The 24256-nt window shown below is 41.8% G+C and overlaps 2 protein-coding genes across 2 annotated transcripts; one reads left to right on the plus strand and one right to left on the minus strand.

Moving 5' to 3' along the window:
- The first annotated feature begins 8 nt into the window (after positions 1 to 8).
- LOC105398409 (short transient receptor potential channel 5) lies at positions 9 to 13264 on the plus strand. Its single transcript, XM_048625685.1, has 15 exons — positions 9 to 541; positions 746 to 913; positions 1537 to 1673; positions 1965 to 2183; positions 3051 to 3277; positions 3657 to 3802; positions 4754 to 4873; positions 7866 to 8016; positions 8644 to 8844; positions 9114 to 9241; positions 9574 to 9723; positions 10111 to 10264; positions 10712 to 10827; positions 12471 to 12629; positions 13091 to 13264. Exons 1-15 carry the CDS (start codon positions 203 to 205, stop codon positions 13262 to 13264), a joined length of 2589 nt encoding a protein of 862 aa, XP_048481642.1. The 5' UTR covers positions 9 to 202.
- Positions 13265 to 13586: 322 nt separating this feature from the next.
- On the minus strand, positions 13587 to 23853 carry LOC105398378 (AP-3 complex subunit mu-2). The gene is made up of 10 exons (XM_038108530.2): positions 23694 to 23853; positions 23417 to 23504; positions 23093 to 23236; positions 18693 to 18752; positions 18349 to 18470; positions 17837 to 17996; positions 17334 to 17447; positions 16873 to 17062; positions 15353 to 15504; positions 13587 to 13932 (listed from the first exon to the last, which is right to left on the minus strand). Exons 1-10 carry the CDS (start codon positions 23726 to 23728, stop codon positions 13747 to 13749), a joined length of 1251 nt encoding a protein of 416 aa, XP_037964458.1. The 5' UTR covers positions 23729 to 23853; the 3' UTR covers positions 13587 to 13746.
- Between the last annotated feature and the right edge of the window lie 403 nt (positions 23854 to 24256).

Below are 24256 nucleotides of genomic sequence, written 5' to 3' on the forward strand. Positions count from 1 at the left end.
ACCAATATGAAAATTATTGATTAAGAAACCGTTGCTGCAATGTTTCGGGTATAAAATATCATAGATTATTGTAGATAAAAAAATATAAAACTCATTTATCTATGGTTCTTTTTTTTGAAAATAAACACAAACTTTGTTCAAACTTTTATCATAGTATTATTTATATTTTATTTATCTTCTTTGTTTATATTTTATAACCATTATGGAGAATCAGGATCAACATTCTACAGGTAACCCTACAGAACCTTACCTGTTACCGAAATCAAATAGAGAACATTTAAATAGAAGTCCAACAGAAGAATTAAAGCCTGAAAATCCTGAAATGAAGGGAAGTTATAAAACGAATACACCGATTGAACAATCGTCTGCCATATCTCCTTCAAAAATCACCTTTAAAGAAGGCATTAAGGATCAAATGGCCGGTGATTCTTTTATTAATGAGATATCAGATAAGATGCTATTTTCTTACCAATCAGCTGATAAGCTTCGTACCCTTATGCAGTTTAAAGCTAATATCACATGTTGTGTTCGCAAAGAATCGGTTTGTATTTGCTATTTATTTGTGAGTATATAGGTACATACTATGTCCATACATGGGATAGGGTAGTACATAGGTACTGACTAAAGTAACTTCTAAGTTTAATGTATCGTTCTATAGATGATAACAATTTATTTATTTTATGAATCAATAAGTGAAGATAGCTCATTTGATAGAAATAAATATGTGGAGCCGTTCATTTAACAGACTAGCGATGAAATGTCGGAGTTTGGAGAGCTGAAGTGTGTAATACTGCCCCAACTAAGTTCAAAGGAAATAGAATTCCTAAAAATCGTGAAAGAGGGCAACGTGGCCACTTTGGAAGCGTTTCTAAACGAACATCCAGAACTTAACATTAACTGCTGGGACTGTCAGGTAAGATAATGACATACTTATACATATTTTTATACAAATATTATGTTAATTTTTTTACATACTGTCTTATAAGCAAAATAACAGAAGGAATTCCAGTAGTGGAATTGCAATTTCAGTCCACTCTAGATTCGACTAGATAGAATAAGTGCACATTTACAAGCAAAAATCCTTTATAATGCCAAAGAGGAACTAATAGTTGAGTATCTTGAGATAAAGTGCTCATTGTATGCAAATGCGTCAGTTGATAGCGATGGAGTATTTGCGATACAAAGCTACCCCCATCAGACGCGTTCGCGATTACACTTTTTATTTATTTGGGCTATAAACTTGTCTTTATCACATTCTACTACTACAGTTCTCAGATACAGATGTGCGGGTCCGTGCAGCGGAGACAGCTATTATGAATCATACTCATAATAATACTTATACTGACTGCAAGCTTATCTTAGACACTGAATTCAAGTTATTTAAAGTAGCTTTTACTGAAGCGTGTTTTACTGCTGGGCAACGGTATTAGTCTATAAAAATAATATATTGGCAGTTAAAGATTAATAAACTACCTACCTACGTACCTATATGTTTCAATCAGAGAGCAGTAAACCGCTACGGTACGTGACTTGCAGGGTGAAGCGGCGCTCCACGTGGCGGTACATGGCAGATCGGAGGATATGCTCAGGTTCCTGCTGAAGCAGCCCCGCATTGATATCGGCGACGCCGCCCTGCACGCCATCAGGGACAATAATATTACCATGATGAGTTAGTATGGTCTCTTACAAGGTTAACATAATTGCTTACGAAGACCCATTTTTAAAAACGTTAATATTTTCTCATTAGCATGGTATAGGTTATTTCTGTTAAGCGTGTTATTTCAATTGATTTTAACGTGTACCTTATTCTTTCGATCCGATAACTTTACTTCTATCTTTCCTTACGTGTTGTTGAATAATTATTTTTACACACTTCACTTAAAAAAACTTTTAGTCATCTTCATCATTCGCTGTCTGCAATCCGTGGTCGCTTATAAAGAACAGTTGATACGTCACTAACGGAGTCTCCTACCCATTTCAGTAATAATCCTCGACGCGCTAAAGAAGATATCTCCGGGGCTCGAGTTCGCTGGTCCGACGCACTCGGCCGAATACCCGCCGCACGCCACCCCGCTGGTGGTGGCGGCGCGCGCGGGCTGCTGTGACGCCGTGCGCGCGCTGCTGGCCCGAGGGCATGTAGTCAAGCCCCCACATGTGCCGCACTGCGAGTGCAAGGATTGCACGTTAGCACATCTTCCAATTATATTTAAATGTTTTTCGTGGCTATTTTCACGATCTATAGTACCTACCTATTTGTAGGTTCAACTCAAACAATGTGCAATTAATGTATCTGTCGCAGGCATCTGGTTTAATCTCCTGTTTGATTGAACCACTAGCCCGTTCATTGGATGGCGCTATTCAGTTGTATGACTAAAGGACAACTCGTCAAGTCGTTGATTGTAACGTTCGACGTCTTGACTGAACGTCATTCAGCGGAGTCGTTGAATGGGATATAGTATAGCAACTTTGTAATGTCTGGTTAGGGTGAACATGACCAGACAAGAGTCAACAAAAAGACTATGTTACAAAGCTCTTATCTCACAAATTAACTAAACAATACCAATAAATCTACCTTCATATTGTTGTTTATAATTATCCAGTTACGCCACAATTTTTTCTTTGAAACTATCCGCCCGCGGCGTAATAATAGGTAAATCCATGTTGTCACACTATTTTAACACAAATAACGCACTTTAAAGCTAATTTATTTGCAAAAAACTAACAATATAGGTGCTTTTTGTGTCAGCTGTTAGCTGTTAGACGCCATATTTGTTTTGTTCACCACCTGACTGATTTTAAGTCAGCTAACTAGTTGGACGTTTTGTGACGCTTGTGCAATCAACGTTCGGCCTAGTCATACAACTAAACAGCGTCATCCAATGAACGGGCTAGCGGTTCAATCAAACAGGAGATTAAACCAGATGCCTGCGACATATCTATCTATAGGTCCACTTTAGATTCGCTAATAGCCGTTTACAAAATTGCATCCTACATTAATTAAAAATCGAATTTTATCTATGCATATTGCATCGATAAAATTCGCCCCCCAGACAATGCATGGACCGCGAGGACCCCCTGCTCGTGAGCAGCGCGCGGCTGGCCACCTACCAAGCGCTGTGCTCGCCGGCGTACCTGGTCCATACCATACCAGACCCCATCCACGCCGCCTTCCGCCTCGTGGTGGAGCTGGAGGACAACGCCGCCAAGTACCGCCATCTAGCGGCCAATTATATGCAACTCAAGAATGACGTCAGCGCTTTTGCCGTCGATCTTATTGGTAAGATTTGATTGTTTGAAGCTGGAACGTAAATGGTGAATATTTAACCAGCCAGACCCCATCCTGACTGACTTCAGACAGGTCGTAGAGCTGGACGACAACGCCGCCAAGTACCGCCATCTAGCGGCCAACTACACGCAACTCAAGAATGACGTCAGCGCTTTTGCCGTTGATCATATTGGTTTCTACTTTTGCCCGCGAGTTCTGTTCAGAATAGCTACATACATATATTCTAGTTTTGATAATTTTCCCCGGTTTTCCCGGGGGATGGAGCACAATCTTAGAACCATAATTACAAAGTCCAGTTACAATGTGTATTAGACATAACATCATATTTTAAAGACTATTATTATTTGTAAACTCACCCGCCGCGCCGTAGGTTGCTGTCGCACATCCGAAGAAGTGGAGACAGTGTTGAAGCACCGGGCAGGCTCCAGTGGACGCCGCCACTTCGTGTTGCCGCGAGTGCAACACGCCGTCGACATCAAGCAGAAGGAGTTTGTAGCACATCCCAACACACAACAGGTTAAATGCACCAACTTTTAGGTTATCATCTGGTACACATGTTATCACTATCATATACTTATCAATTTCACCACGATTACAAACATTAGACCAGCTCTAGTGTTTGTCACTGAAGAAAGAAGGACAACTCAACAGACTCGAACTATGATTACACGTTTAATTCACAATATCTTTAGAATCACTTATTATAAGAGCTCGGAATATAACAGGGCTTAGATAATTCCTATTACTCATAGCAATTCATAATGAATATTACATCTGCTTATTATCCTGGATGTAATTAATCTTATTAGAAAATCATTCGCCTACCACCACTATACGTTACGTTATGGCTGACATTTTATGTAACTACCGCCATCCGCATATCATCCTGTCTGCAATCGGGATATGCACCTTCCTTTACCATAGAGTAACATAGCCATGTATAGAAATAGAAAATCTATTTTTAATCACGATTAAATTAACAGGCGGGTTATCTAGTCATCTAGTCCCGACCCGGGCTATTAATATAGTCGCATGTCCCTCAGAACAAAAGTGGCTTATCTATAATCCTGAATGTATGTATGTATTAATTTGATTTGTGATAAATTGTACTTATGTTAATTCTTGTGCTCGTTGTTAATTGTATTGTTTTTTGTTTATTGAATTTTATGACATGTACTGAATATGGATCAAGTTATCTGAAATAAATGAATTTAATTAAAAATTTAATTAATAATCACAAAGTTGAGTAAACCATTAAAAAACTCAAAAAGTTTATTCTATGTGTCCGATACGTACTCCGATCATTTCTCGTTCTATCATAAAAATGCCTCTGTTTCCGTGCTTTTCGAAGAGGACATAAGTACCTTATTTAGATTTTTTTTCACTGAAGTCACATATTATGTGTAAGTGATATTTTGAGATAAGACCTTTTTGTTCTGAGTTTCCAATTATAATGATATCACGCAGGTTCTGGAGTCGTATTGGATATCTGACTTCTGCAACTGGCGGCGGCAGAGCCTGTTCGCCAAGATGTGGACGACGCTCGCTCGCGTCGGCATCACGCCGTTTATCCTTGTCATGTGCATAGTGAGCTGTTGCAACGTTTATAAAAATTGTTCTAGGTTTTACACAGTCAGCGTTACCCTTTAGGATGGAATTTTATCAATGAACTTCCGGAAGGCAGATGCCATATTGAGGAGTTTCAATTATTGGATCGACTATGAAAATACGAAAAAACAACAAAGTATAGGTACCAAATTCATACGATGTAGAGTTAGAATGTGAAATTCCATCCTGTACGTTGACATAGTTTAATTTAACCAGGGGCGTATTTACCCTAGGGCTAAAAGGGCTACAGCCCGGGGCGGAAGGCGCCGAAGGGCGGCCCAGGGGCGGCCGGGAGGCCGCCCTTGGGCTTTAGGTTAGAGGAGTAAAAAAGTACAGAACAATATTTTAGGACGTAAGCCTAGAACGGCCCTGAGCCATCTTTCCAAATGTTGATTTCATGTCTTAAGAAATAATATGATTTAAATTATGAAAGCCGCCTTCGTTCTTTTCTGAACCGGTCGGTGAATAGTCTATTTTTTTAGAGTAAATGCTCCATAGTCAGAGGGGCGGTACCTACCACAGTCGCATAGGTTGGTACCAACGGTATAGTCCCACTTGCAAAGATTGTCCTTGCAGCAGCCTACCTCTGCTCGCAACCGATTTAGTGTATTCGAAATGTGCCAGGGGAGACTGATACCGGGAGCAAGTTTTTCCTCAAGAGGTAGGAAAGGATCCTGAGGCTTCTTTTTGAGGTTTTCATCCGTTAAGGACACCACACTATTTAGGAACGCTTTGCGGCTCTTAAGGCGGGAAGGTGCGGCAGTATGTGAGTAAAGTGTATGTCTGGAGTCGCATTCTTGTTTGCCCTTCTCAACAGAACATGCCACTTTTCGCCGTATGCTATCCCAGTCAGAGAGTAGACTTTGTAGAGCGGTGTCGGTTTGAGGCATCCCGTTACTATACGAACTGTGTCGTTAAGAGCAAAATCTACTTCTCTAGCATGCGCGGACCTTGCCCATATCATCATCAGCCAATAATCATCCAAGGAGCGCAACAACACTCGGTCCTCGGCCTTCCTCATCCAACCAATACCGGCTCTACCCTCTTAAGGTCGTCAGTCCAGCGGGCAGGAGGGCGTCCCACGCTGCGTTTGCCTCGTTCATGGTCTCCACTCGAGAACTCGTCTACCCCAATGGTTATCGGTTCTTCGGCAGATATGACCAGCCCACTGCCACTTCAGCTTGCTTATTTTGACAGCTATGTTGGTAACCTTAGTCCTCTGACAGATAACCTCATTTCTGATATGATCCAGCAGAGAAACCCCAAGCATAGCTGTCTCCATAGCAAGCTGAGCGACTTTAAATCGGTAGACCAGTCCTACCGTCAGTGTCCACGTCTCTGCACCATACGTCATCACTGGCAGGACGCACTGGTTGAAGACTTTTGTCTTCTGGCTCTGAGGAATGGAAATCTTACCCATATAGGGCAGGCAAATTCGGCTGAGAAGCAGAGTGCTAAGCTACTTATTCGTAGAACTTGCGGAGAGGCGCCCCAGCTGGTAGACGTAAGCCGTCGCAGAAGGTTGTTTCGGGAGCTTTTCTTCTTGGTGTTTTGGCAGTGGGTTTTGTACGTGAGAGATCTATCCAGGGTCACTTTGAGGTATTTTGGTGACGAGCAGTGCTGGATTTTTTAAGTATGAAAGCCGGCCTCTTCTTTTCTGAATGGGTGCCGGTGGAATAATCATATTTTTTTCCCCCTCTGTATTTTTTTACGGAAATCTAAAGAAGAAAAAATTGCCTCACTCAGTTGCCAAAGTTTTTTTCTAAACGTTCTAAAATGTTCTCGTCTATCCAGAAAAATCTTTTTTTTTCGGAAGATATTATTATCTATGCAAATGTATCACCACAATGTTCTTATACATATTATGTAGGTCGGTAGGTACTAGGTACTATACACATACTATACCATTTTCCAGAACCAATGATTATTTTTATAGACTGCTCTTTTTGTTTCTAACCGACTTCGAAAAAAGGAGGAGGTTCTCAATTCGTCTGTATGTATGTTTTTTTATGTATGTTCATCGATTACTCAGCCATTTATGGACCGATTTTGAAAATTCTTTTTTGATGTATTGGGTTGAGCTCAGAGGTGGTCCCATTTTTTTTCAGAATTGTATTTCACCCCCAAGGGTAAAACAAAAAAACAAGGTAAAGGGGTAAAACAGGGGTATAAATTTCCATTTTGGGCACTTATCAACCGATTCTAATGAAATTTATAACGTAAATATAGTTCTTATAACAAAAAAAAATATGATGGTGACCTTGAGCTGATCTGATGATGGAAACGGACGGCAGTCAAGGGAACTCCTCAACGGTATATAGCAACTACCTCGTGTTTAGGCTGGAATGATTCGTATTGAGAAGTAGGACTTATTGGTATCATTTGCATCTTACTTTTGATTGATAATTATTGCAAATAAACTAAAAATAATAAAATAAAATAATAATAATAAAAAAAAACCGACTTCAAAAAACCACCAAAAAGTAAGAAATAATTTAAGGTTAAGACCAATCCTAGGTGACAGTACCTGCTTAGGTATATTTGTACTATCACCTAGGATTGGTCTAAACCTTAAATTATTTCTTACTTTTTGGTGGTATTTTGAAGTCGGTTTTTATTTTTTCTTTCATTCCTTGATGGGGCGGAAAACTACAGGAGCCCAGGGCGCGCAATCTTTAAATACGCCCCTGAATTTAACAGAATTCACTTAACTTTTCTCACCCCTGCTATCCAACCCGATAAATATTGGATATAGATGCCCCGTTACATCGTTAGATAGTTACTCTAATGTTTGTGTTGTAAATTTCGCAACGTGTAGTTTTTAATTAATGTTCAGCAAGCTATTGCACCAGGTCCCGTTAGCCGGCGCACAATTAAGCTATCCTATAGTTGAGTTATAGTTTACCTATATTGCATAGATCGCAGGGTATAATTGAATTACCTTCTAAGTAATGTGCTCTCAATTCCTCAGGTAGCCCCGTGGCACAGGCTTGTAAGGAGTTGGGAGATTCCGCTGAACAAACTGATTACGCACGCATCCGCCTACTTCGTGTTTCTATCTTTGGTTTTCTTTATTTCCAATCAAGACAAGACTGATAAATTACGGGGACCTCCGAAAACAGGTATTATTGTATTTGATGACAAACTTAAAAATATAACTATAGGGAAAAGTGTATTTTTTAAATTTTCATCATCATTTAAGAAAATGTTTGCTTAGAGGTTTCCAGTAAAATAATTTTAATTTCGTCTATTAGCGAGCCTATACAATCTAGTGTTCTTACCTACATTGCATAGGTATGTGGGGAGGCGGGTCTTAAACTAACCGAGCGGATAAACTATAATACCTAGTTCTAGCTCGCAACCTGTTAAGGTAATGTAGAGATTAGTTATACGAAACGGGACTCCAGCGTCTAAAAATATAGACCTTGATCTTCCGGTAAATTCCAACCAATTACACACCTGCTATTCAGGCGGGTTCTAGAGAGTACGGACAATGTAAGCGAGAATAATGTTATGAATTATGATTTAAGACGTAAAAGTAAGTGATTGCATTAGGGTTTGAAATCTGATTAGAAATAATTGTAAAAAGGAAATTGAATTTAGGATAATCAAGGTTGATGACAGATTTTTGTGGCGCTTTTGATCTGTAGAAATGATGAAGAATCGGCAACCGTTCTCCGACAGTTGCGGATTCATTGTTGAGAGATACCTACTGAAGAACATTGATATTAATATAATATACTATCCAGGGCTGGAATGGCTGGTCATCCTCTACGTGGCCGGCTACGTGTGGTCGGCGGCCCGCATGTGCGTGATGCAGGGCGCGCGGCAGTACTTCAGCAAGATGTGGAACTGGGCGGAGTGCATCATGCTGGCGCTCTACCTGGTTTCCTTTGTGCTGTGGCGCCGCGCGGCCGAGGATGTCAGGCTCCATGATAGGGTTACACTGGGTGAGTGATGCTGTTTTGTTAAAGATAACAGTTTCGCATCGAACGGGTATCTGTTCAAGGAAGCGAGGGCCTTAAGTTTAGGCCCTAAACTAAAGGACTGCTTCAATAAAATATCCGCTGTAAAATATCAGCACTCAATTTCTAAAATGAGACTGAAAGAATGCGAGACTTCATTGCATCGACTTCGATTGGAAAAACCAATGATGGAAAATTTCAATTTTATGTAGGTACTTACCTATGCTCTATTAAATCTACTGTCTATATTTTAGAACGTAAATACTGGGACGAGCACGACCCGACCCTGCTGAGTGAAGGGACGTTCTGCGTGGCGACCATCCTCGCCTTCCTGCGGATCATGTTCATTTGCCAACTCAACTACCATCTGGGACCACTGCAAGTAATTATAAAATACATGCTATTTAATATTATGTGAATAATACCTCATTCACATGCAATGTATCCAGACGCTTTCCTGGTTCTGGTTAAGTCCATTTCTGTTAAAGATTGGCCAATATTCTTATACAGGGTGTTGCAAAAAGGGTTTAATAAGCCGAAAGGGGGTGACTTAGGGGGACATTCTAAAAACTTTTGCAACAACCAGTATATATTGGATACTGCCTGGATACCTATTATAAATTACAAATGTTTCGTGACGATCAACATTTTCAGCCACCTGAAAATCTATGTACCTACCTTATTCTTGATATTATCTACTTATGGGTATTTTAGGTCTCCTTGGGCAAAATGACGTACGACATTTACAAGTACATAATGGTGTACACAATAATCCTGAGCGCGTTCTCCGCGGGGCTGTCTCGCTTCTACCAGTACTACAAGGGCATGGTGTATAAGGACAGTAATGGGGTTAGAGCGGTTCAGGTACGTACCACTTCTGAATGTTATACATAATCATTTAAATTGAGTATCGGCCATGGGCACGTCCCGATTGGTGTTGCAGCCGTAGCCGTAAAGCAAGCAAGCAAGCACTGTTCGAAAACACATGAAAAAGCTCCTCCTGTCTCATGTCTGTATATTAACTTTTTTCTGTATTGTAGTATATATTCTATGATAAACACAGACAGTAAAACAAGTCCCTCTTAGCGTGGAAGAACTTTCCTTCCATAACGTTAAATGTTCTTTATGTTGAATTCCCGTGAACGTATCGAAATATTTTCGACCCGTCGTCGGTCGTTGCTGCAACGCACCGCGTACCTACTTATACTCCGAACTTACCTTCTCATTCTCATCTATCTTCTCCACCACCAGGTGCCGTCGTTCACGAGCATCACGGACACATTCTACACTCTGTTCTGGGCGCTGTTCTGCATGGCGCCCATCGAGAGCGCGGACGTGGTGCTGGAGGGCGCGGGCGAGCAGCACCACGGGTTCACGCAGAAAGTCGGACATTTTTGTTTTGGAAGTAAGTCACCGATGCGTTGAGCAGGGTGCACATTTATATAATTTACTCCTATTAGATTTTGTTATAATTTACTCGGAAAGCTAAAGATCGAATCCAGTGCCTGCTTTGGGAGAGGCCTACGTCCAGCAGTGGACTGCTATAGGCTGATGATGATGATGACTCGTGTTAGATTGGGTATCGTAGCCTCAGCGACTATCATGATCGCTAATTTGACGTAATATTTAACTACGTTCTTTACTTCTATTGATACTCGCCTAAAATTGTATAAGTAAGATGATGCCACAAATAGGTAAATGCAGACCTTAGTAAAGTAGCCTGTAGTGATTGGATGAGGAAGGCCGAGCACCAAATGTTGTAACGTTGCTGGTAACGCTCCTTACGACTCGAGGTCTACATAGGTATATCCCGCAGTGGACGGTTATTATATCTACTGCTACAATATTTCAGTGTTCGAAGTGATATCAGTGATAGTGGTGCTGAACATGCTGATAGCCACCATGTCCAACACCTTCCAGCGAGTCACGGACAACGTCGCCATCGAGTGGACCTTCGCACGGACCGAGGTAGGACACACCCTGGACCTCAATTCTCAACCACTCACCTTTTAAGTCGGGTGTACTTAAACTTTAAGCTTACTTTAAGTCTTAAAGTAAGCCGACAGAGGGAGACTCAGGGAGTCATTCTAAACCACTTTCATGCAACGACGTTTTATACAAATTTCTAAAACTCTTGTAACAAAAAAGTTTAGAATGACAAGCTGTACTGTCTTTCAGCTTACTATACCACATTTGCAACAGCCTGTATACATTCATCTTTAATTTTAAGCACAGAATTCAAAAGGCAATGCTCGCTGCGCGGATCTCAGTATATCTGCATAGATCTAAGTATAAGCCTGCAATTAGCTTTGCGCCGCCCCTGGCTACTAATAGCGTACAGAATGATTCATTTCCAGATTGTGATTGCTCTATCATTTCTGATGAGTTTTATTGCCTCTGTACAGGTCTTAATAGATTCTAAGTTCATCACTTCGAAGTGTGTTTGTAGAGGAGCTTAGTGCTAGAAATTAAAAATAATTATAATGCCGCGAGCATTGCCACCGGATAGCGTCGCCATATGATTAGTAGGTATTCCTGGATTCTATATACGTATAAGATCCCACAGGCTTAGCGGAACAGCTACTTCTTTAGAAATACAGTGAAACCTGGTTAAGTGAGACTTCAAGGGTCCATCGTTTCACTTATAGAGGTATTCCACTTACCCAGTGTCTCAGATATACAGGTATAAATAAATATCTGTCTCATTTACAGAGGGTTCCATTAATAGAGGAGAGAATACAGGTTATTTCAGTAATACAGGTGCGATCATTAAATAAAATTAATTTAATATATCATTTTTATTCATTAATTAAAATTCAGCACAAACTTCTTCGCGTGTCTTCCCACTTTCATAAAAGGATATTAAATTCAATTTTCACGTAATGATAACGATTGTAGCTTTCGTTTTGGAATTTTCAAATTTAAACATCTGTATGATAGTAAAGCGAAACTAAAACTGAAGATAATTGATTAATAAATACATTGAACTGAACTGAACTGAAGCTCAAAATTTGTACTTGGAATTACATGTGGAATTTGTGGGTAGAATAAAAATGAGTAAAACAAACAATGTTATCTCAGTTACAGAGGTTTATGCATATAAAATTTACTCACTGTCTCAGTTATAGAGGTAACTATGATGATAAATCGAAAGAACAAATTCCAGATATAGAGGCTTGCCCCGTCCCACTAACAGAGGTAATTCAGTGCCAAAGTGTTGGGACCTCAGCATGAGTTCCAGCTATGGAGGTTTCTCACTTATCCAGGTCCCACTTAACCAGGTTTCACTGTATTACCTGCATACCTATCTATGCAATTTTTTATCTGAACGGATGCTAGGTATTAGCTTTATTATACATACTCTTCTAAGCACCTCCGAAGGATCCATTTACTCAAACATCATTTATCAGCATAATCTTTGGATGGTCGAAAGCAGCCTCCCCTATTGACTGGTACCCTGGACAGTCAGCGACCGACAACTTATCTGACTGGCTAATCCTTTCACAATACGGTGCCAAAGTCTTGACTAGCTCTAGTGTTTGTAACCGACACTAAGAAGAACAACAAATCTTTTTACCCCCTAAACACCCTCCTACATCTGTCCCCCCCAGGTGTACCTAGAGTACATGCAGCAGACGACGCTGCCATCGCCCTACAACCTGATCCCGACGGCGCGGGGCGTGGCCGGCGCGCTGGAGTGGCTCTCACTGAGGCTGCGCCCGCGCAAGGGCGCCCGCGCTTGCCTCAATAGCACTTACTGCTGCTTTATTGTGAGGTTTTATATTTGCTGTATGTAAGTTGTACCTAGAGATAGAAGACCACGTCCATGCAATGTGGTACAGTCCACGTCCAGTCGATGTCTTATATAGCACTTACTGTTGCTTTATTATGAGATTTTATATTTGCTTTATGTAAGTTGTACCTAGAGGTAAAAGACCACGTCCATGCAATGTGGTACAGTCCACGTCCAGTCGATGTCTTATATAGTCGACTGCAGTCAACTTCAACAGTGTTTATATTATTATGTACTTTTGTGCCTTTGAAGAGGTACTAAATACCGAATATTGAACCGTATGCCCTTCAGCCAGCTGGACCCAGCAACGAGGTTAGAGTGGTTTCCAGTGCAAGATGGCGTTCTGATGATGATAATTCTTGTTTAATCCTTTTATTGATTGTACCTACTGGATCGAAGCTTTGCAGTAGTCAAATTTTATAAATCTATATCCACCAGGAGCGCGACATAGAAGCCGACAACCAAAGCGAGTATCCTGCGCTGATGTCAGTGCTGGTGCAGCGCTACTTCCGACACAAGGCCCGTTCAGCAAGCACCGGGAGTGAACTGGATGGACTGAGGGTGGAGCCTGGCCCGCAGACTTGCTACATGGACAGAGCAAAGTGTCCGTGACACGTTATAATTATTATAGATTAGTTTATGGCTTCCGTTGACTTTCGCTATTATTGCAATGACGATATAGATTCTTTTAAACTTCTAGGCATGGGTAGAAGTCTAGGAGCGCGTATTGTGGGTTTTATTGACAACAGAGTCACCGGGGATCACATCGCGAGGTCCTACTCCTATTCTAGGATTGTGTTAACTTTATAAGATATTGTTGTACTTATGCTAGGTTGTCAGTTTAAAGATTCTTTGGATATAAATGCTTTTATTAATATTTATGTTTAAGTTGTATTTACATATTAATTTACTTAATAAACTTTATATTACCATATAAGTACTAAATATTTTAATCTTGGCTTACCTCTTCTGATACTATAATGGAATCCCTCGCAAACTTAAACCAATCTTTCACATTTGACATTCAACCACCGTCCTTAACAATCCAGCCAATCTACACCCTTCCAAGATCCTTATACCATTCAGTTCACCAGTCACATCCTGACATGGAACTTGCCAGCTTTAGTAATATACTTGACTCCCTTGAACGGTTTGTACTTGGCTCCGTACATATCGAGTCGACTCACGCGCAGCCCGCTCACCGCCATCTGTGGGATGGTGAAGTGAACGTTCACGCTAGGGTTGGCCCCTGACGTGTCCGCCCCTGACGCCACTGACACCTGTGAAGGATAAACGTCAATAAACGTGGTTTAATTAAAAAGTTATGTGAAGTGCGTTAAGTGTTAAGCTTTAAAGTGCGTTATTTGTGTTAAAATAGTGTGCCAACATGGATTTACCTATTATTACGCCGCGGGCGGATAGTTTCAAAGAAAAAAAGTGGCGAAACTGGATAATTATGAACAACAATATGAAGGAACGTTTATTGTACAGAGCGGTATGCAATATGTCACACTCTGTATAATAATAATTGTCAATTAGAGATGTCAGGATGTCAGGGTGTCAGAATGAATACATAACCGATACGTATAGTGCGACAAACTTATCTGTTCCGGTGAGAGCGAACTAAATTGATCCATATCTCATTACTTACTAATGAATTGTATATTGTAAAAGATTAGATAGGTTTATTAACACTGCAAGAGCGAATTAACAATACGAGCAAACTTAAAATCTTATTGAATTAAGAAATATTAGACATTTATGTGAGCTCTCACCGGAACAGATACGTTTGTGGCACTGTATAAAGGTCTATAATGTACTAAAGCTTAAACTTATAATAATCGTAAATATAATAATCGTGTATTTACAAAGATGTCACGACTTCCTTAATTGAGGGCGCGCATGTACGCGCTGTCATCAAATAATCTCATGTATGAGTGGCTCATACATACTGCCACCCAAGAGAACGAAAGCTACCTAGGTTAACTAATTAACTGAATCAAGGTTAAATCTAGTCTTAAATATTTACATGTCATCACGTTAGTTAATGTGCAGTAACAATAGTTTAGTGCAAGTTAGTTCTATTCCTAACTATAAATAATTACAAGATCTAATGCAAACTATCTTAATCAAATGTCACTGTATGGTCTATCATGAATGAGGACGTCGATTTATTTAGATTGTTCAAGGATTGATTTGAGCAAGTGTTATTGTTTAGTTAATTTGTGAGATAAGAGTAACATAGTCTTTATGTTGACTCTTGTCTGGTGATGTTCACCCTAACCAGACATTACAAAGTTGCTATACTATATCCCATTCAACGACTTCGCTGAATGACGTTCAGTCAGGACGTCGAACGTTACAATCAACGACTTGACGAGTTGTCCTTTAGTCATACAACTGAATAGCGCCATCCAATGAACGGTCTAGTGGTTCAATCAAACAGGAGATTAAACCAGTTGCCTGCGACATATACATGACTTTTCATCCCGTAATTCCCGAAATGTTTTATTTTTATCGAAAAAGCTTCTTCAATCATGTAAATCTCACGCGCAAAAGCTACCAATACAATAGTTTTGGAAACAATGTGGTTTGAAACTACGAGTCGCTACATAATAGGTATTTCGTTCTGAAAAATTCTGACGGGAAAACTTAAAGGAAGCTCGAGGACAACAGCTAGTTACAACTAAAGTAACTTACGGATCCCCTAATATTCGGTAGTTTGGGCAGCTCGATCTTGCCGATGTCCCACAGCAGCACCTTGCTGACCGGGTCGTACGAGTACTTGCCCTGGTTGGCGGTCAGAGAGCAGTTCAGCACGCACTTCGGCATGCAGATCTCCAGGGACACGTCTGAAAATAAATGCTTTTTTAATAAATATTGTAATACTAGACATAGAATCGATGGCGTTAGTATCGTGCCCCATCTTCCTATGGGATCCCTGAAATAGGGAGACGCTCCCGAGTTCGATAGATGGCGTTGTTAACAGTGGCAGCGAACGTATTAGGCGGCATCATAAACAGTTGCAACGGTTGTCTCTACATGAGCCTGGCAAGAAAGAGGAGAAATTAATAGGGGGCCACTTTCCTTAATACCTACATACAAAATATATATATATATATATTATGGGAATGCTTCTTGGGTGGTTATATATATATATAACCACCCAAGAAGCATTCCCATAGGCGTGAGAAGGAATGTCAGCCCAAAATAAATTAGTTTCGATTCTACACTAACTTGCAGTACATAGCGTTGAAGTTATCGTCTATGGAACTCACTCTCGAGCGTCCGGCCCATGGTCTGCTTGGGTCCGACGGTGAGGTCGAGGCGCGCCTGCTCGCCCGCGCCGCGCAGCGCCAGGCTGTGGCGCACGTACAGCGGGATGGCCACCACGCGAGCCGACCCGATGTGGTACGACATGAGACGGAAGTTGCCGACCGTAGGGACGAATACTACTATCTCAATAAATGGAAGCATAACACCATCTTTCGTAGTAATTTAAATCTTCGGTTCCTAGATGGCGTTAGCGGCGTGCGCCGTTTAAGATTTTGCTAGGAAGCGCTCCATAGATGGCGTTATAGACGAGTGCAATGGTTGCCTTTAGATTAGATGGCGTTGTAAACAGTTGTAACTATTCTCTACACTAGATGGCGTTGTAGCTACAGTGTACTCACTCTCGAGCGTCCGGCCCATGGTCTGCTTGGGCCCGACGGTGAGGTCGAGGCGCGCCTGCTCGCCCGCGCCGCGCAGCGCCAGGCTGTGGCGCACGTACAGCGGGATGGCCACCACGCGAGCCGACCCGATGTGGTACGACATGAGGCGGAAGTAGCTGACTTCAGAGATGAGTATTACCATCTCAGTAAACGGAAGCTTAACCATCTTCCGTAGTATCTTAATCGTCGGTTCCTAGATGGCGTTAGCGTCGTTCTCCGTTTAAAATCGGCAACAACCGTTCTAGATGGCGTTGTAGTCTCTTTCGAAGGAAGCGATGGAATACTCCGTAGAAATACTACGTTTCTAGATGGCATTAGAGTCGTGCTCCGTTATGGCGCTTTAAACAGTGGTGACGACCATCCAAGATGGCGTTGTTAGCTGTGGCATCATTCGTCCTAGATGGCGTTGTAAACGGTTGCAACGGTCGTTTCTAGGTTAGATAGCGTTCTAAACAGTTGCAACTATCATCTCTACACTAGATGGCGTTGTATCCACAGTGTACTCACTCTCGAGCGTCCGGCCCATGGTCTGCTTGGGCCCGACGGTGAGGTCGAGGCGCGCCTGCTCGCCCGCGCCGCGCAGCGCCAGGCTGTGGCGCACGTACAGCGGGATGGCCACCACGCTCGCGGACCCGATGTGGTATGACATGAGACGGAAGTTGCCGTCTGGAGGGATGAAGGAGAGGATGCGCTCTGACTGGAAAAGGGAGGGTTGGTTTAAATTAGACGGGTTGTATAAAATACTTGTTGGATAAGATTGTCTGATGATAATGGTGAGGTTGATTTTTGATTGTACATTTTGGGTTTGTTGAACTGCAATGGCACCACAGAGATGCTAATGGTATCCACTGATATTCGCCATTTCCAGTTTAGAATATTGAATGGGTCTAAAATATATACTTAAATAAGTATGTGTATTCAAGGGTTTTGATTCTTTTGAAACATGTTTTAGGTAAAGTAAAACTCACCTCCCATCTTTTGAATCTAACACAAGGATGGAATGAGACGTCGTCGAATAGCCTTGGGTTCACAAATGTTAGTGTCAGATCCGGCATTCCACTCAATTTGATGCAGCAGTCGATCTGAAATTATTCCAACAGTTGTATAAACAAATATGGCATAACTATACTTACCTATGTATGTGGGCCTGGTTTAACATACTTTATTCCTCTACATTATACTCTGTTAGCTGATTATAATGTTAATATTACATAGCAAAATTTTATGAATTCGGATTCATAGTCTGTAGAAGTATGGATGAAGTATCTCATCCATAGAGATATTTACGACATGCTATAATATAATCTAAATACATAACATACATACATAAGAAAATAGATGGGAGTGGCCAGCATAGAACAGCTGTTGTGCTGGGCAAAGTATAGAGAGGAGTATGCAGAGCTGACCGCCTACCTCTAGTAGTGGAGGGAGACACAAGAAGTAAAAGAAGAATAGAATCTAAACAACATACATATCCCTGTATCTCGGCGGAGACGGTGGCGCCACTCTTGTCGATGATGGCGTCCACCTCCTCCACCACGTCGAAGTAGGCCTCGTTGTTGGCGTACTTCACCCCCGAGCGCCGCCACGGCACGTTGGACAGCTGCCCCGACGGCAGGGTGGAGGATACACTGGGGAAATGGTTAGTAAAGTTATAACATTGTGTAAATAAGGTTGAATTGAAATGTTGTAAAATAATTGTAAGAAGCTCTTGAATGTGGAATTGAAGATGAAATGCAAATTAGCAAACTTTATATCATTTGTCAATGTGGAAAATTCTATTGTGAACTTTGAATAAATATACATTATACTTCAATTAATGCCACAGTGTTTGTAAAAAAATCCTTGGTAGATCTGAGAACAGCATGACTGTGTACTTAGTACAATTTATCCCAAAAGTCACACACAAAAGCCAAAGGTTTAAAAAAAAGTGGGACTCCTGGACAAAAGACAAAATAACTAAAATTTACTTTAAAAACTTACTTGGATTTCCCAGTTACTGTATTGGCAATGGTTCTAAGTATGTTTGGTGGTTTAATTAATTCTTTCAATATGTTACTTTCAGTTGCAAGAGGGAATCCATTGTCCAACATTTCATCTAGGAGCTGAAAATTTAAAAGAGAAGATTAAACATGGGAGAAGTCTATTTCCAGGATCATTATGGGCAGTAGATGAAAATTAATCTTTAGGTGGAAAGATAATATTTATTTTAATGAGGTTGTGACACTGCTAAAACAAAGCTTTGTTCATTATTATCAATAAAGTTTAGCAAGATTGCGAACTTCAATTAATTAGAAAATCTATAACTTAACTTGTTGCTTACTTACCTCATAGACAACTACATAATTCTCTTTAATAATAGTTTCAGTGCAATCTGAGAAGTAGTCCTGTAACAGAAATGTTGCAAATAAGACAATTTATTTCTTCATAGGGAAAATGATTAATGAACTATATTTCTATTTGAATTAAACAGGAGATATTAAATTTTTTGGTGATGTTAATGATGGGCTAAATGCTACAACTGTAATCAATGTATTGAACAACTTTCACCACAGTGGACATATCCTAGTCTAGCTCTATTGTTTGTAACAAATATATATATTCTCCAGACCGTGTTCGGTCAGTGTGACTGCGAGCTTCTCTCGTGTGCTCTCTGGTGGCTGTTATAGCCTAACTTATTGACGAAAGTGCGACCGCATTGACGGCAAGTCAGCACTCCTCCGACAACATTATACAATATGGCTCTCGGTGGTCTAGCCTTGAGCTCGTCACGCTTGGCGTCGAGATCTTCTCTCCGTTTTGCCTCGAACTCAAAGACCTTCTTCTGCACGGTGAGCCTCCACTCTGATCGGTTCTCAGCCTGCATCTCCCAGTGTGACGGATCTATGTCACACCTCTTCATGTGACGCTTTAACACATCTTTGTGCCGCAGGAACTGGCCGCCTTGATTCCGCTTGCCTTCCTGTAGCTCGCCGTAGAAGATGCGTTTTGTGACTCTCTCTGTGGACATCCGGGAGACATGCCCGCACCAGCGCAGCTGCCGCCTCATCAGATATGCCTCTATTCCGCCAACGTTGGCTCGTCGTAACACAGCCGTGTTCCTTACGCGATCAGACCATCTGATTTTGAGTATGTCACGAAGGCATTTAAGATGAAATCTATCCAGCACGCGTATATGCTTGCGGTATGGGCACCAAGTCTCAGAGGCGTAGAGGAGGCTGGGCAAAACAATCGCCATGTATACCGACACTTTTGTAGCCAACTTTAAGTCATGCGACCGGAATACCTTGACCCGTAGCTTGCGATACGCTGCAGCCGCTGCTCCGATCCTGTTGTTGATGTCGGCATCAAGGTCACAATTCGTTGTTATTGTGCTACCCAGGTACTTAAATTTATCCACTTGCTTCAGTGTGTCTTCACCAAGTTTTATAGTAAGTGGCACGTCGTCATTACCATGTGTGTCCAAACTCATGACCTCCGTTTTTTTCACACTGATCTTTAGGCCAAACTTACTGCATGACTCATTCAGACTGCTCATCAGCTCTTGCAGACCTTCTGGGGATTCCGCCACGAAGCACAGATCGTCTGCATACATTATCTCCGACACGATATCGTACGATACTTTGGTCCGTGCTCTGAGTCTTGCTAAGTTAAAGACATTCCCATCTGTGCGGAACCGAATACGAACGCCTTCGGAAGAGTTCTGTTGAGCTTCACGGACTACGACTGCAAAATATAGGGCAAATAGAGTTGGCGCAAGAACGCAGCCTTGCTTTACGCCGCAGATCACAGAGAAAAACTCTGACTGTTCCCCATTTGCAGTAACACAGCATTCCATGCCGTCGTGCAGGAGCCGCAGTATCCTCACGAACTTCTCCGTGCATCCAAGTTTCACCAGCATCAACCACAAGGCTTCACGTGGTACACTGTCAAATGCCTTCTCAAGATCCACGAAACAAAGGTATAGCGGTCGGTTTTGCTCTCTACTCTTCTCTTGTAGCTGACGCACGGAGAAGATAGCTTCACATGTTCCTCTGTTTGGACGAAAGCCAAATTGGGTTTCTGGTAAGATGTTCTCCGATAGCTTTATGGCGGTTTAAGAGTACTCTTGCAAATATCTTTCCGGGAGTAGACAACAGCGATATGCCTCGGTAGGAGTTGCAGTCGGAGCGATCTCCTTTGTTCTTGTAAAGAGAACAGATGCGAGAAACGCGAAAGTCAGAAGGCACTCGCTCATCATCCCACATCTGCAAGAACATCTTCCAGACCACTTCATGCAACTTATCACCTCCATACTTGAGTATCTCCCCCGGAATATTGTCAATCCCCACTGCCCTCTTATTTTGCTGTCTTTTTATCGCTACTACAACCTCATCTAGTGTCAGTGGTTTATCCAGCTCAGTGATAGTAGGTAGCTTGGGAATCGAATCGATGAATTGCAGGTCCACTGCTCGATCTACATTTAACAAGTTGTTAAAGTGTTCGGCCCAACGTTGCAGTACGTCTTCTTTGGTATTAAAGTATTCAGTACCATCATGCGACTTAAGAGGAACACTACTGCGATAGGACGTACCAACTAATTTGCGAACCTCATCATAAAAAGCTCCCATCTGGTTTGTGTCTGCTAGCCACTGTATTTGACGGGTTTTCTCTTGCCACCATGAGTCCTTTGCTTCTCGAGTTAGCTTTCTCAGCTCAGCTCCACTTTGCTTGACCAACTTTGCAGTGTCGGGTTGTGGTCGCTCATTATGCTGCTGGCGGAGGATTCGGTGTTTCTGTATCGCCTCAGCCAATATCCCATCATTCTCGTCAAACCAGTCTTCATGCTTACGAGTTCTTAGACCCAATGTTGAAGATGCGGTATCCAACATGCCGGATGAGAGGGTTTGCCACTTAGCAATAAGGTCACCATCACTAACCTCAAACGACTGCAGCATGTTATTCATCTGCTCCGTCAGTTCCTTTCGAGTTTCTTGGCTTTCCAATTTCTCCAGGTTCATCCGCTGGAATTTTGTTCTCTGAGGTCTTCGAGGAGGGTGCAGACGAATTCTGAGCTTTGTGATGACAAGCCTGTGATCTGTCCAGCAGTTGGCACCACGCATAACTCGCGTAATGAGAACTTGCGAGATATTCTGTTGTCTGACTATGGCTTAATCAATAAGGTGCCAGTGCCTCGATCTCGGGTGCATCCATGTGGTCTTGTACTTGGCTGGAAGTCGGAACATAGTATTAGTGAGGGCCAGATCAAATTGGGCACACAAGCTTAGCAGTAGTTGTCCGTTACTGTTCATGTTTCCAATTCCATGCCTACCAAGGACCTTAGGCCAAGCTTCGTGGTCTCGTCCAACGCGTACATTAAAGTCTCCCAGCAGCAAGATCTGCTCTCTGGGACGAATCTTTACAAGAGTCTGCGTGAGTTCCTCGTAGAACTTGTCCTTGATGTCTTCCTCGTTATTCATTGTTGGCGCATATACGCTGATCACGTTCAGAAAGTTGTCATTATCTAAGTGTAGTCGTAGTGAAGTAACGCGGTCCGAAACGTGAACAGGACACTCTTCAAGTTTCCTAGCTATTTGGTTTTTAACCGCGAATCCGACTCCAGATCTCCGGGGTTCTGCGGCAGCAGTCCCTTTCCAAAAAAAGGTATAACCGCCGCCGTGCTCCACTAGCTCTCCTTCATCAGCCAGGTGAGTTTCGCTAATGGCAGCTATATCCACATCATACTGACCAAGCTCTCGAGCTACAATGGCGGTTTTACGCTCAGGGCACTGGTTGCCAGCACGATCAAGCAACGTGCGTACATTCCACGCACCGAATGTCATTGTTGATACTTTCTTTCCTTTTTCTTTATTGTGTTTTCGACCACGAGTTGAATGATGCGGGGGTAGCCGTGGCTACTACCACCAGTGTTTTTGGGGTAAGCCTTTTTTGGGGCACCTTTTCTAGCCCTTTTCCCGGCTGAGCGGGGAAGCAGTGCCACCCTAAATAGGGCTGCTTCGACACTCATGGTGCTGCCGAATCCCCACTGTTACCCCGTTGCAGTGCAGAAGCGACCACTCTCCTTGAGCCGCCTATGTGCAGACTCCACCAAAGCCCAGTGGGCATCACCACCAGACCTCTCTGCTTCGTCCATCGCCATAGGACTTGAGTTATCGGAGTCCATTGTCAGTATGCAGTCAGATGCGCAGGAAATATTAAAGTGCCCAAATGTACGCGCGAGCACAGGTGCACTCTCTTGTCCTTACTCTTCTTTATCCGATGGAACGGAGAGCCGATACGATCAGAGAAGAGCTTGGATGCAGTGTCTGCCCAATGGTCTCTTAGACCTCCACCATTGGCCTAGGCCTTTCACCATGCCTTGCTGCTCGCCATGTCCGCCAACATCCGTTGCTTATCAGCGTGGGTTGCCTTCTTCGCCGAGCAGTCTTCATGCACTTCGCGGGAGATGTCCGCGTCTAGTCTATAGCGACCACCCTCTACCAGGTTTAGCCCACGAGTCGACGTGGTTTACCGGGGTGTGGCCGCTGTGCACAACAGCTGCTTGGAGCCACTGGAAAGAAGGGCCGACTGGCGGGACCTGAAAGGTACTACCACTAGACGCCATACTACACCCCCTTGTAACAAATATACCTACTAAGAAGACAAACATAAAACTGACTCATAAAAAGATTTAAATAGTACATAACACTGTAACAATTAAAACATTCTTTTTTGTAGTTTTTCTCACCTGGAATGTGTCAACAACTCTGTGGAGGAACTCAATAACAAACAACGGAGCCACCTCCTGCTTGCAGACGGCCACGAGGGCCACTCCGCCTCTCTGGATGGAGATGAGGTAATGGTGCGGAGCAGCCAACACCGGGGGAACATCCTGTAATAGCAATAAGTAATTATAAAAAACAACATCTGCAGAACTAAGTGAACCATATTTGTATTTTATGAACTATTGACTTGAAATAAATTATTTTCAATAATAACTTTATTCTTTTCATTCATTCAAATTAAAATTTGTTACAAATACAGTTCACAGATATAAATGATTTATACTTACATTTGGAGAAGCTCGTTGAGCTTCTAAATAATAATCACAAACAGATCTAGGTATCACACTCCTCCAGTGTTTCTCCAAAAACACATCACTGAAAAAGTTAATGAATTTTATTTATAAAAATATAATACTGTTTTCACATATTGTGGTTTAATGCTACAGTCAGATATTTATATATTTACTCAGTAAATTACTAGGTGAACCTACATGAATATATTATAAAATTTTATGTTATTTTACGAAATTAAGAAAAGCATATTTTGAATTCTAATGAACTTACCCGGCAGAGTTTATTATAAACAAACTATGTATCATTGTATCTGCGTATGAAAGCTAATTTATGATTTTCTAGAGAACTTTCTATTTCTATTTATTTATAAATTTATATATTTTTGGATGGTAGGTATTTTCAAGTATTTTGACTTTATGAGACGCCACATCGGTTCGATGCTGTCATCCATCTGTCAAAACATCACAGACTGCTCTTTAATCAGTATTCTGAGTATATTCATTAAATGCTACTCGACACTAGATGGCGTGAATATGCAGTTAGTATAACAGGATAGAATTTATTCAGTGATCGACATACTAGGTACATAATACGGAGGGAGGATCAATGCGTGGAGGGTGAATCAATGCGTGGGAACGAGGCTTTCTGATTAACTGATTATGATCGTCTCGGCCTTTAATCAAGGTCTGAACACCTATGTCTGCTCCTGATGAGTTTCAGAGAAGCTCTGATAATGATATCATTCCTGTATCAAACATGGACACTGTTAGTTGGACTAAACTATACATAGATATGGGATTTCTCTTGTCAAGGTCATAGCTCATTAGAGCCAC

Source organism: Plutella xylostella, chromosome 15 (assembly GCF_932276165.1).
Source record: "Plutella xylostella chromosome 15, ilPluXylo3.1, whole genome shotgun sequence".
Classification (NCBI taxonomy): Eukaryota; Metazoa; Arthropoda; class Insecta; order Lepidoptera; family Plutellidae; genus Plutella; species Plutella xylostella.